The sequence below is a fragment of the Chiloscyllium punctatum genome, chromosome 27 (genome assembly GCF_047496795.1).
Source record: "Chiloscyllium punctatum isolate Juve2018m chromosome 27, sChiPun1.3, whole genome shotgun sequence".
NCBI classification, from domain to species: domain Eukaryota; kingdom Metazoa; phylum Chordata; class Chondrichthyes; order Orectolobiformes; family Hemiscylliidae; genus Chiloscyllium; species Chiloscyllium punctatum.
In genome coordinates this window covers 12,211,979-12,226,644 of record NC_092765.1, presented here as the reverse complement: position 1 = coordinate 12,226,644, position 14,666 = coordinate 12,211,979, and the positions used below count along the sequence as shown (strand labels likewise).

General features: G+C 39.6%; 1 protein-coding gene across 1 annotated transcript in view; it reads right to left on the bottom strand.

Moving 5' to 3' along the window:
• Positions 1 to 6,670: 6,670 nt before the first annotated feature.
• rlf (RLF zinc finger) overlaps positions 6,671 to 14,666 on the bottom strand; it is a 57,468-nt gene continuing 49,472 nt past the window's right edge. Inside the window, exon 8 of the mRNA XM_072548094.1 lies at positions 6,671 to 12,641. Within this exon, the coding sequence (XP_072404195.1) occupies positions 7,005 to 12,641 (5,637 nt within the window). The 3' untranslated portion in view covers positions 6,671 to 7,004. The remainder of the gene's footprint in view (positions 12,642 to 14,666) is intronic.

The window sequence follows — 14,666 nt, the reverse complement described above, 5'->3', positions numbered from 1 at the left end:
ACAGACAGGGTGCATGACAGGTGGCTTAACCAAACTGACTGTCCAGTTACAGCTGAAGCGTATTACTTTTGCAAATAGCTACAGTTTCCCTGTCCTGGTCAGAGAATCCAGATGATCACCACAGATGGGTTGCAATGAGAGAAACAGAATTAATCAATATGCAGTAACTGATTCTGTGTGGTGCAAGTTTACAGGGATTTTAAATGGGAGTGGGGGCAGGCAGGATGTGAGTCGGAATTGTCTTGCCCAAAGTAGCCTGATCTCACCATAGCAAGGTGAATTGTTTAAGCAGGCCAGAGATCTCAGCTGGTATCTGTGGAACAGATGTTGGAATTGGGAGGTGAAGGGAGAGAAATAAAATCCACATCAATAGACAGTTACAGCAATACCAATTCATCATAAGACCTCAGAACCTTCAAATTAGAGCTGGGCCAGAGCTGATGTGAACACTTCAAACAAGGCAACTGAAATCTGAAACCCTTGCCAAAAGATGGCATTGAAGAGAGTCAGAATTAAGGTAGCAATTAGGTATGATCTTAAAAACAGGTTTTAGGGCTTGATTGGCCTCATGTTTTCTTGGCTGACTCAGAGGGTTTAAAGTTCAAGTCTCACTTCAGGGCCACAGCACAAAACTCATGGTTTGCATGCAACTACAATACTGAGTGAGTGTTGCACCACCGGAAGTGCCATCTTTTAGAAATGTTAAACCACAGCCGCGTCTGCTGTCACAGCTAGATGTTAAAGATCCCCTAGCACTGTTCAAAGAACAGGGGAGTTACTTTCAGTATACTGACCAAAATATTTAGCCTTCAATGAAAAATAAATCAGATCACTTACAGGACTGCCGATGACAGCCTGTTACAATGCCTACTGCACAATAAAGTACTTAATTAGCTTTAAAGTACTTTGAGACATCTGTAGTCACGGAAGTCATTGTATAAGTGCTCATCTTTTCTATCACTTCCTCAAACTGCTTATTAGTTCTAGTGTTGGCTGAAATTCTCCGAGCCAGAACATATGCACAAATTCAGTTGTGATATATTAGACACCAAGAATCATTGCAAGAAGCTGTTTAGATTTTCTTTAAAAACCTTAATACAATCTCCGGAAACCTAACTTAGAGGCATATTTGAAGCCCTTTAAAACCTCTTTTGTAAAAGCCAAGGACAGATATACCAATTAGTCTCAGTATGCATTAGATAACATTGACCAGTTGATGTCTATAGAACATTACAGCGCCGTACAAGCCCTTCAGCCCTCCATGTTGCACCGACATGTAAAAATCAATCTGAAGCCTATCGTTCCTACACTATTCTATTTTCATCCATATGTCTATCCAATGACCATTTAAAATTCCCTTAAGTTGGCGAGTCTACTACTGTTGCAGGCAGGGTGTTCCATGCCCCTACTACTGAGTAAAGAAACTACCTCTGACATCTGTCCTATCACCCCTCAATTTAAGCTATAACTGTGTTTGTTACATGAACATTTGCTAGCGACATACTTAGTTTATGTCTCAACTTAATGGCAGCAATGTCTGCAACCTTAAGAGATTAGAGACAGGAAACAAGGCTGTAGAGGAATGAGAATTTAAATTCATAAGAGATTTAGCCAGGAGTCGATATAGGACCAATGAGAACAGGATTGATGGATGAATATGACTGTAACAGGAGTTGCAGCAGTGTTTTGGACAATAAATTTTCAAGAGAAACTGATCAGGAGTGAAAGAGTTAAGTGTAAAGGTAATAAAGGTATTGTTAAAGATGTTAGCACATCAACTAGCTGAGGTGTTGTTGGAAAATGTTAGAGTTGGAGATGGATGGTCAAACAAGACACCAAGGTTGCCAATTGTCTGATTCAGTAGGCTGTTGTCAGGTGAAGGGAAGTAGCAGCTAGGGAACAATTTTACAGCAAGGACCAAAGACATAGATTTCTCAATATGTAATCAGCAGAAATTTCTACTCACCCAGTACTGAATTTTGAACATACCAAAATTTAGACAGTAAAAGGTTTGAGGGGGTTGATGAGGGATAGAACTAGATGTCATCAGCTGAAAAAGTGTTTTTAAAATGATTTTACTGAGGATCATGTAGATGAGATATGGGGAGGAGTCAGATAAATCTTTAGGGGACATTCAAGCTGAGAAAGCAAGCAGAGGAGCCACTGGAAGTGACTGCTGGTCACAATTAAGTATATACGAATAGAAATAGGAGACAGCAGCTGCTCCCAACTAGACAATAGTGGACAAATGTTACACTATGGTTAAGAATGTCAAAGACTACAGAGAGGATGAGAAGAGAGAGTGTAGGAATAGGTTAACTTCGTCACAATCTCACAGATGTTATTTATGACTTTGAGAAACCTGCTATAAGGGATTAAAATCATGGAATTCCAACAACGATGAAAACATTTTAGAAATGACAACATATTCAAGAATCAGGAAGACAACTACAAAGCTGGTTAAGAAGCAGTCATTCGCACGGATGGTGGGATCAGGGGATAGTTTTATTTTAAACTGAAAAATGATGCCAGGTTTGAAGAGTAAACAAAATTGGATAATATGGTAAGAATGAAGGGCAAAGTTGGCTGGTCAGTAGTTTAGATTACCTACAGTACGGAAATAGGCCCTTCAGCCCAACAAGTCCACACCAACCCTCCGAAGACAAACCCAGCCCCCCTATATTTACCCCTGACTAATCCACCTAATACTATGGGCAATTTAGCATGGCCAATTCACCTAATCTTTAACAGCATCTTAGACAATGAAGTATATAAACTGGTACAAAACCAAACTGCTTTGAGTATGGGAAACCACATAAATCACTGTGGTGGAAATACTCAGCAGGTGACTCAGCAGAATAAGAAATAGAAATAATTGAATCAATGTTTCAGGTCAACATGGGTTGGGATGAAAGGTCACTGGCCCGAAACATGAAGTGTTTCTTTCTCTGCTAGACTTGCCGAGTAATTCCAGTGTCGTGTTTCTAGCTACAGCTGAATATTTGATGATCTATTTGGAACACACTGAAGGATAATGGAACAAGGTCAGTCAAGACCAAGCTGCTTTGGTAGCCCTTGAAAGCAGCTCTCAATGAATTCTAATCTGTTTCCAATGTTTGAGATGCAAAACTTGTGTTGAGTTTGATATCAGCAACTGAGATTCACCCCTAATATTAGTTATTCCTTAAGCTCTTTTCAGAATTAACTTACAGGTTTCAGATTAAGGATCCAACACTGGAAAATGCTCCACAAACTGAGGTGCTATAGCATCACGTGGTAATGTTTGAAATTCTAACTTTTCCCCTAATTCATACAAGTTAAAAACGGAGTGTGGTAAAATGACTATGATCATTTGTTCACCTGTAGCTCAAGGCAAGAATGAATGTAAATGACAAAATTGTACTTGCTTAACCAACAGGATGAAAGGCGACTGAAGCTTTTATCCTCGAATATGTCCCTGAAGGTGACATATCTCAGTTAAAATTAGATAGAATGCAGAATTGACATTTTACATTCAAGGCAAAATGTAAGAATTCACAAAAAACAGAAGTCAGGTTTTCTTTTGGTACTTTTAAACTGAACAGTCAAGTGAGAAAGAAAATCCTGGTTTTATATATAATGTGAAGGGGTTTCACACAGGTAAAGTACCTAGCAGAGGAAGAAATCACTTCCTCAAACGGGCACTTGTTAGCTTCTGTTGCAGTGAGAAAGAGGATTACATTTCTTGGTCTGGAAAGTTTTTTTTAAAGATATCAGTGTCTCGGTGATTTCATCCAATTGCCTTGTTTCAGAAAAGTTGAAAGGTATCAAGGATAAATTATATTCACCTGCTTTGGCTTTGTTTGCATGTCTTGGATAAGCCTTTCAAAATGAAAGAAACAAATGTGCATGGGATGTAGAATGAAGAGACAAATCAGAACGTCTCAAAATAATATGAGAAAGCAAGAAGGGTGCTCCCTTCACTTCACAGAAGTCAACAATAAGAGGGAATAAGAATGGAAACGACAAGCAGTCAAGGAAAGTGATGGAAAGGAGTGGCAAAGCTACAGTTGTCTCACGTCCTCCAACCCATATATAGCCTACACCTCTGGCTGGTTTCTACCAATACTAAGTGATCCCCATATAAAAAGGAAAGGTAGAGTAAAAGGAAAAGTAGAGTAATATAAAAAGGGTTCACTGAGAAAAAAATAGGAGGAAGACAAAGAGGAAGAAGGAGAAACAAAGTCACGCAGCAAGACAGACGAGTAATCACATTCTGAAGACTAACTGTTGCATACCAGTGAGAGACATGAAGTGTCTGAAGTCCATTTAAATTAACTTCCTGTTAATAATGAAACCATATGGCAATATTTCCTTAACAGCATTGAGAGTTACCTACAGCACAGACTGCAACAATTCAAGGTAGCAGCTCACTACCACTTTCTCAAAGGAGGTTAAGGATGGGCAATGAATGTTGGTCCAGCAAGCGTCATTCTCAACACATGAACAAACAAATTTAAAAAAGCTCCAATTGTTAGAAAGTATCACTCTTGATTGCGAGATGCTGGGTTCTTTTCTGACGGGTATAGATAGAAGAGACAGAAGGGAAAAGAGAGAAAATATGGAAATCAACATGTGAACATGATTTGTTATTTTATTAGTTTAAATGTCTTCCTCTGGCCCCACTACCAAGTTGGAGTTTTCCTTTTGAAGTAGAGCATTTAGGGTTTAAGCACAATGGTTTACAGTGAACTGTTACAGTGTCATTATACAATAGCAGAACGTGGATTTAATGAAGTTTTTGCAGTCTGCAAGTTTATTAGCAGTGAAATTAGAAAAAATGAGACATGATTGGCATCTTACAGCAAGGAGATAATTTGATGGTAAAGCTCAACAGAGCAAAGGCCTGTCCGGAATTTGCTGCAATGACATTTAAGATGCAGTGAAATAAAACACTTGGCTCAGTCTTCAAGTAAACGTTTGTTAAAATACTAGAAAGTGTGTGACTGTGCATTTGGGAGGTTTAAAATTTTCATTTGCATTTCGGTTTAAACTTGGCAAAAAGTACATGAATGCATTTGTTTCAAACTGGCATTGCAGTACTTAAAACACAAAGGCACAAAACAAATAAGCTATACAAAGAACAAGCACGTTAAGGTCAAAGACTGCCTCATTTGCTGAGACTACCCATAAAAATTTAATACTTTGAACTTACTAAGCTGCATCCCATTAGTTTAATGGATTTCAAAACATGAGTCAATCCAATACTAATAGTAGTCTCATGAACTTAACAGAAAACTAACAGCTCAGTAGCCTAATCAGCTATCACAAAATTAGGTTAAAAATAGAACTTCATTCAAATTTGTATAAAGTTTTTTTATAACTGCAAAGTGTAATTTGACATTCTGTAATCAGGCTAGCTAGTAAAAATCTTCAGTTCACTTTTTCATTTTGAAATTAGTTACCATAGATTTAATTGTCAGTTCCAACTTATTCCTATACTGCTTAGAATTCCCAGCTATAGTTCAGGAAATTCACTTCAAAGTAAACAAACTAAGATATTCTTATAGAAAAAGGAGTAGGCTGTTCAGTCCACTGAATCTACCACGCCATTCAGATCATGATTAATTTTCTATCTCAACACAACTCTCAAGGATTCTCTCCAAAATTCCTTCTAATCTGTTCAGTTACTGGGAAGGTCCACAAACATCAACTGGCATTCTTATGACTTGTACTTCCAAAAGCTGCTAACAGATCTATGTAGTGTCAAAAAAAAGGGAACATGATTCTTTTTTTTCTCCTAAACCATTCTCTGCGCACTCCAAAAAAAAGCTTCTGGATGAAAGCTCCTATACAAATACCTCCTACACAGGTATAATAGTCAAGTTTAAAAAAAAACTTGAATGTTATTTGTAACAAGTAGCTTCCTTTAGAGAGTTGTGATGCTTTGGAATTACAAAACCCCAAAAAGTGCAATGCTTTCCAAGAGTAAAGAGCATGTATTTAATAAATTTCGTTATGCTTCAGGGGTCCACAGGATTAGTCTAATTTATCCAGTTATCAGATGAAAAATATTTCAATAGAAACAGATTAGAAGCCCACTGTAAAATCTACAGAATAAGAATTGCTGTATTTAAAATCACTTATTAGGAAGAACATTATCTTCTGTTTTCTCATGATCCTTGAAAAAATTCAACATATCACTATCAAGGCATATAGCAACAGGGACAGAATTAATTGAAATACACAGCAAAGTGCTGCAGTGGTCTATTGGGGCATTTTATAAGGAAAGTGGAATCCACGAAAGAGCTTCACATTAGTAAGCTCAGGAAAAATTCCATTTATAGCAACAAAACAATGGAGTCCATTTAAGATCAAATTTTAAGCCAATATTTGTGTAGAAAATCAAGTTGAACAGGTGGAAACGTCCAAGAACAAAGTAAGCCACAGTATTTGTATAAGTTGAGCAATTAGTTTCTATGTCTTTGTAATTTCAGAGTAGGCAACAGGTTTTACTTAAAATTGGGTTGATCAAAGCTCTATTGCAGCACAAGAAATATCTTCTTTATTGATAACTTAACCATCAAGACTATATTGATCCCCAGAAATCAATTAGGTGACCAATGTGCCTTTTTCTCCCCCAAATGCATCAATACAAGTCAACTTATGATACAAATCCATCAGTACAATGTTTTGTGAAAAATTGCCATTTAATTGACAGTGTGTACTATCTCAAAACCCATACATAAAGGAGATGTAGTGTACAATATATTACAGAAGAGCACCAGTATGTGCACATTCAAGTCAAGTTCTTTTAGTAAGAACTACTAATCCCCAATAAGTACCCTAATACTTGTTCCATATACACACACACAATCATGCACAAAAACCAGAAGAAACCAAGGTTTTGTTTCCCAAACGGAAGTTCCAGGTGTTTTCACTTTTTATTCTCTGCAGCACTGTTTTCACTGTTCTAAATAGGTTACAGTATAGTGATTTCAGTTTGCACAATAGATACACTAGTTCTATGAACTTCCCACACAAAGTTCATCACTCTTTTTCGTTGGAAACAGTTTTAGTAGGGGGTTGGAAAACTCTGATCTTTCAAGGACTACTACTGGGCGAAGAAAATGAAGTTGCTTTAAGGCTAAATCTCCACAGTCTGTGAGTGCCTTATCCAATATTGTTCGTAAGTTCTCCAAAGATGGAGACTGCCCCGGTGAAATTAGAGGCTCAATTGCTGGAAAACTGCTATGTACAGAGTTATTTTTGTTGCAGTCTGAATTGTACTCTTTATAGTTTTCCATTGTCGGTTCTTTCAATCCAGTGTTAACTGCTGACTCCCTCTTTTGCGAACTATATTTTTTGCAGCGCTTAGGTGGCTCCCAGTGCCACGTGTCGTCATCATTCTCAGTGTCTTCACTTTCTTGAATAAACTTCAGAAATGACGCTTCAAATCCTATTGGCTTATATGTGGTCAAGTCAAATGGTTTCTGCTGACCATTCTGGCTCTGTTGGCCATCTTTGGTGCCAAACATTGAGCCTTGTGTCAAAGTGGTATTTGTTCGCTGTGCCTCCATTTCAGATTTTCTTTTCAAAGGCTGCTTCAATTTCGTGAAAAGTAAATTATTCTGGCTCCCACTTTGTTTTGCTGAGTTTGTAATTAACCCTCCATTTTTAGGTACAAAAGCCCGATTTGCAACATTTTCTTTGAAGCTTGGACTTCGGTTTGTCATCCCCACAGCAGAACCGCTACTTACAGTTTTCCCAGTGGAAAGACTATCACTTCCATTTCCTACGCTGCAGTTATGCAACTGGTGTCCTGTTCCAATTGGCTCCTGCTCAATTTTAAACTCAGTTTTGACAGGTACTTCTCCATTTTGTTGCCTGAGAACACTACAACCTGGAGTTTCCTCTGTTTGCTCAGGGACCACATTTTTAGCATGTTTTGGTGCATCCGATCCCAATTTTTCACCATGTGATGGATCAGAGTATTTCTTGCACACTAGGAGCGTGTTAATGTTCTGCTCAATATATTTAGCAGTCATCTTATGCTGTATCTTATAGTGTCTCAAAACACTCCGCCGGCTTAGAACAACTGCTTGACAGTCTTCAACCATGCATGGAAACTGATCTCTCAAAACCTCTACTTTGCACATGGCAAATCCGTGGTCTATACTCTTCAACAAAAAATCACGACACTTGCCCAATTTTCTTGAATCCTTTTCAGAGTCATTCACAAGGGAACCATCCAAGGCCAGACAAGATTCATTTCTCTCACTATCCACCTCGTGCAGTACAGAGTCACTTGTGTCGTCAGAATGATGTTCAGTCACGCTCTTGCCGGAGTCGAATTCCAATCCTGTTGCTTTTCTAAACCCTTTATCTTCAAGATCTCCACTGCTGTGATTTTCAAAGTTAGATTCATGACTTATTGCTGAATTGTATGAGTCTAGATGCTCCTGGTAACTTTCAAAATCAGGCTCAACATCAGATTCCGTTTCACTACTGCCTTCATCAGAAACATGGTTTGCACCGACTCGTTCCAAGTTAGGCTGACTCAGTAGTGCAGAGCCACAGCTGTCTTCATCAGTGAGATGTGCTTGCCCAAATAGCTTATCAGGTCCAACCACAGATGAGCTATGAGCACCTCTATCAATTACATGGCTGAGGTCACATCTTTCCAAATTAGGTTTATGGTCATACTGAAAGTTTTTGCGAGGCCTCACTAATATTGACTTGTAGTGGGCTTTATGCTGTCTTTGGACATGGCGCAGGTAACTGGACCGGATAGTGTAAGTGCGGCTGCAACCATCTATACTGCACTTGAATTGTAAATCACCCAGGGTCTCTCTTTTGACTTCAAGATTAATCTCATGAGCTTGTTGCAGGTGGCGTCTAAGGTTGCTATACACATTGAAAGAGGCTAGACAGTCTGGCTGATTACAGGCATACTTTCCAGTTTCACCACCTGCAACCTTGTGAATTTCACTGTAGTGTCTCAGAAGCACTCTAGGATATTGAAAGCGTTTGGTGCAACCTTCAAATTTGCATTTGAAGATTTTCTTCACTTTGGTATTGTCTTTCTTGGCATTTCTTTGATCTTCTTCCAAACACATTTGTTCCCGGTTGTACTGGTGTACAGTCTGGTAATGGCGTATCAAATTTGGTTGGCCAGTGAAAGCCGCAGAACAGCCCTTATGAATGCAGTGATAAGGTTTGTGATATTTATTTAAGATGTAACACAAGTTACTTTTAGCACCAATCCTTCGGCTTCCTCTACCTTCTTCCTTGGATTCGGAATCATCTGCACTATCTGGCATCATACTAGATTCCATGCTACCATTCAAACGCATCTCCTCAGATTTTATAGATTCGGTGGATTCAGAACATTCCCTTTCAGTAGTGAAGGATTCATTCATTGTATTCTCTGAATCACTTTCAGTGTGACGCCAACTTCCACTCACTGTGCCAAGGTGTGAATGTTCATCATCGCCAAATAAAGTCAAGCTTTTTGTCTGGTAAGAAACACTCATTGGGTAATGACAACTGTCTTCATTCTTAATAGGCTCAGCATTCTCAGACAAACTAAGCCTTTCAGTGACACTCTGAGCACGATTCACAGTCTCTTCATTCATGTGCAGACTGTCATTCTCAGTTTTAATTATAATATTTGGCACATTCAGCTGTGGATTTGTATTGCTAGGAACAGAAACACAGTTTATATAGGAAAACTTGCCTTTCTGCATGTCCTCTTTACTGAATCTATGCATTTGTTTATAGTGAGTTCTAAGATTAGTTTTTCTTGTAAATGTTCTTAGGCAGATGTGGCATTTGAATGGTGCAAACCTGAGTTGAAATCTGCTTAACTGAAGAACCTTCTCCTTGGAGTACTTGTGAGTTTTCACATAATGGTTGATGAGGCCATCTTTGGTCATTGCCTTAAAGGCACATCCTTCGTTGTCACAGACAAATGGCTTAATGATTCCAGAATCCTCTTTAGATGAATCACTTTGGAAGAGCTCTTGAGAATGTGGTTGCAACTGAGAATCATTATCTGAACGTGCAGAAACGGAAGCATCGCTGGTGAGGATCGGTGTAGAAGGCGGCTTTGCCAGAGGTGAAGGTAAAGTGGAAGCACATGTCATCACTTCATTTCTAAACACTTCAGATTTATCTAACCGCAGCTTCTGCAGAGCTCTTATAAGTTCTTCCAGAGTTGGCACTGCAGGAGCACAGCTGGCAACACTTGCAGACTGGCCTTCATATCTCTTCATAGGAGCGGTCTCTGCATTATTCTCAGCAAGTAACGGGCATTTTATTTTGCGAGCCAGGTGGCCACCAAGTGATTTGGGATTTGAAAACTCTTTAAAACACCTGGAGCATACAAACTTATTATCCTTAAAAATGGCAGGCCATTTGGCATTCCTGTTGTTCTTAGGCTTCTTAGCTCTCTGTGTTTTGAGCAACACACTTTTACCTCCTGCAAGATCAATTACAGGTGGAACTGACTCGCCTTCCAATCTGAGAGAGGTCGGTAATTGTGATGCCTGCGGTCCTGCCTCAGTTTTAATTTTGACTTGATTTGATACAGAACTTTTCAAAACATCTCTGCAGTGTTTATCAATTCGTTTCTTAGCCTTGTAGTAGTTTGGATGAGCCATTTTGATATGCTTCCTGAGGTCCTTTGTCAAGGCATACACCATAACACAGCCATCAATCCCACAAGCAAGCTTATTTAAGGCTGGAGAGCTACCTCCAACCCCAGTTGGGATTTTGTGCCTTGCCAGGCTCCTGTTAATTTCTGGATGAAGGGTAGCTGCTTTCATCATATCCTCAATGTCACTGAGTTCTTTAAATGATGCCAACTTTTCCAAGGGCACAAGAAGATTTTCAGAATAAACATTCTGTTGATTACTATTTCCAGATCGATTCTTGCTGTCAAAGCCTGAATTTGCACCATCAGTACCTTGTACCACTGGATAACGTGAACCGCTTGGGCTGTATTGTGCTTCATTTTCCCTTTTAACAACATCCTGGGGCAGAGAATAGCTGCAACTTTCTGAAGATCTTTCTGATACTTCATTCAACATCTCACTTGTATTTTCTGTGCAACTGTCAGACAGGGGAATGAGTTGCTCTTCTGAAGTCACAAGCTTAGGGCCATCATCAACCAGACCTTCTGTGGTGTCACTCTCTTTTTTCAGAAATTTGGCCTCAAAGTCTTCCAGTCTTGTTATACCATGTGTTTGCAGATGATTTTGAAATTCACTTTTTGAAAAGTAGAATTTCTTACAGCCAGATAAATTACAGGAATAGGCTGCTTCCCTGTAATGCTGAGCTTCATGGTGATACAGCAAGCAAGATCCACTGAAAACCTTATTGCAACCTTTAAATGTACATCTGGATCGGAATTCTTTATGCTGTTTTCTGTGCTTCACTAGATCAGCAAAGGCCTGAAAGCTTGCATTACAGTCCATCTGAATGCAAATGTATGGTTGCAACCCGGAGTGTACCTTTAAGTGAGCTTTAAGATGGTAGTCACTGACAAAATGACGCCGACAGTACTTACACAGTGCCTTCCTGTTATTCATTTCAAGGAAATGTTTCACATTTTCATCATTGTCCAAGTGATCATTTTTCAAATGGGCTGTGAGATTTTTGTAGTATTTAAATGACCTCAAGCAATCTGTACCTGGGCATGGATAACTTTCTGTCCACTGCGAAACAACAGCTTCATCTACTTCAGCTTTGGGCTGGTCACATTGACCTTCTTCCACTGAGTCGGTTCCACTGAAGATTATGTAGTCATTTTCCTCAACTTCTTTTTTAGCCAAACCTTTCACTTCATCCACAGAAGGTTGCTGCTTTGGAGGAGTAGCTGCACTTAATACAGGAAGTGAAAGTTTTTCAGCTGCTTCTAGTTTCTTTTTCTGTTTCTTCTCTCTCTTCGGTTTCTTTATATGCTCCTTTACATGTGGAGTAAACTGTTCCTTTCTCTTAAACTTTTTTGCACAAACAGGGCAAGAAAATATCCCATCCCTAATGTGTGTCTTTGCATGGTGTACAATTCTTGCTACAACATAATCTTTCTTGCACAGCACACAGAAGAACATATTTTGAAGCCATCTGTAATATCTCTCAGACATCACCCTTTCTTTCTTTTTGTTTAAATTTTCTCCATCTTTCTCTCTTCCATCAGTCATTGTCTCTGGAATTTTACTCATCTGATCAAAGAGTTCATTACCATCCAATTCATCTTCACTGAGTTCATCTTCCGAAATGGCACCAGCTTGGTCCCCCAGATGCCCCCGACAATGACGTTTGAGTGTTTTCCAATCCCAGAATTCTGGATCGAAGGGCCAATGGGATTTCAAAACCAGTAGAAGTTCACAGTGTAATGAATTGGGAATAGGGCCATTTTCCTCATCATATTTTTGATCAGGCTGCTTATATAACTTTTCCACTTCACGGTAGGCATCCACTGTCGGTTCCAGCAGGAACTGAGTGAGCTGACAAGCACGTCGGACTTCAAGGTCATCTGGCATTAAGCATGCAATGGTTTTACAGATAGAAATCTTCATCTCTGCATTTTCGTTAGACTGAATACGAAGGGCTCCTACACACAGTTCAATAGAAATGGGGAGACCAGCTCCTTCTGCCTGCAAAACAAAAAAGAAAGTTTCTTGCTTGACTAAAGAAATGTGTACTGTTTTAAAGTCTCTTGGTAACACCAATTAAATGCACTTTATAAACAATATTATGCACAAATCAAAAATATACGAATTGTCACTAATTTCTTAATTTGGAAGTCAAGACAGACAGTGCTTCACATGAGCAAACAGTCACCTGCGTTTTCCTAACAGGCATTATACAAGCTAAATGAGAACAGATAACCTGTTGGCCACCTCCAGAGCAGATATCCTACAGGCTAGGGACATTTTAGTACCATTTTAAATAAAACACAAAATCCCAGTACGAGGGATTGCTCAACATTTTGGTACACCATTACTGAATACTCTGAAATCACAGCATTGGAAATCACCAAATCAACTTGAGAAACAATGTTTTGAGAAGAAAGCATCCAAATCATGTACATTCGGAGTTTTGCTCCGAGAGGAGAGTAGAGATAGAGAAGGTAAAAGAGAAGAGGGGCATGGGTAGGAACAGAAGCAAGACTCGTGAACAGAAGCACAGTAGTGAAATGGAAGGGGGTCAGAACTTTTGAAATGAGATAACTTGGAACAGTATTTCCCACAAAAAACTGCATTGATAGAAAGTTATGGGTAATTTTTTGTTTTGCATAAGATGCGTTCTGAAACGGAATAAGTTACTCTTTAGCCAGTGTCTCACAACAATTGAGTTCAAAGTATTTGCAACTTCAAGTTCAAGGCCTTCTAGCTTCAACTACATTCCACGATATGGTAGCCAGCTAAGAGTACATATTTCGATTGTATTCGGGTAGCAGATCACTGAACAGACTGTGTTCTAACATCCAGTTTAAGGTGTGCTAGTATAAATAATATTTGTGACATTTTGGCTCATGGTAGATCACAAATCCATACCCAATTTCAAATAATTAAAAATGAAGATGGGGATCCAAGATGGTGGCATCCTAACAGGATCGAGTTTGCTGGGCTCAGTGCTGCAACACCGACCCGACAGAGCTAGGACCCATCCAAAGCACTTTACTGTGCGTAAAAACACAGTAAAAGCAGTTGGAAACCTGAAACATTTTACTTACTTTTGACCTTGCAGCTGGAGAATGCCAAAGAAAGGTTGAAGCTCACCCAGGGCCTGAGCCATGGCCCAGCCCACTGAAACAGCTGCCTTGCTTACTTACCAGACCCTGGTTGAGGAGCTGACCAAACCTCACGAGGTCTTGGGAGGCAAATCCAGGAAAACATCGAGAAGAAGCTGGCTCCTGTATCCTCTTTGCTGCAAGACCTGGGAAAAAGGACTGATGAGCTCGAGCGCTGGGCTGCAGGGGTAGAGGCAGAGACTGACTCTGCCAAGAGCCAAATTGAAGCCCTGGAAACACAGGTCCAGGGTCTGTTGAATCTAGTCGACGATCTCAAAAACAGGGGCATAAGAAAGAACCTACGCATTGCTGGCATAGCAGAGGGGACAGAAGGTGAGCAGCTGATGGAGTTCTTCGAGAAGTGGTTCCCAGAGTTTGTAAGTTTGGAAACTCAGAAGGGAAGGATAACAATTGAAAGAATCCACCAGATCGTGATACGAAAACTAGTCCAGATCAGTGCCCACTCCGTGTCCTGGTAAAGTTCCATCATTATAAAGACAGAGGGTCATAGAAGTCTCTAGAATCCAGGGGAGGGGCCTAAAGACAGTATGTGACTGCTCCAGGGTGATGTTTTTTCAAGACTTCTCGGCAGTAGTGGTCCAGAAAAGGAAGTCCTATGATGGAGTCAAGAGGAGACAGAGCTTGCTTGGGATCCAGTATTCTTTAAAATATCCAGCAGTGCTTTAGATCAATCATGCTAGATCCATACATTTGTTCGACTTGTCAGAGAAAGCAAAGGACTTTGCAGACATGCTGACTTAAGTCGAATGACCAAATAGGTGTAGAGGACAGAGCTGTGCGGGTTTTCTTTTCTTTAAAAAAAGGACTTGATGAAGTCTAGTTTCTTGTAATAAGTTGCATGAAATGATGTCTGGGATGGATTGAA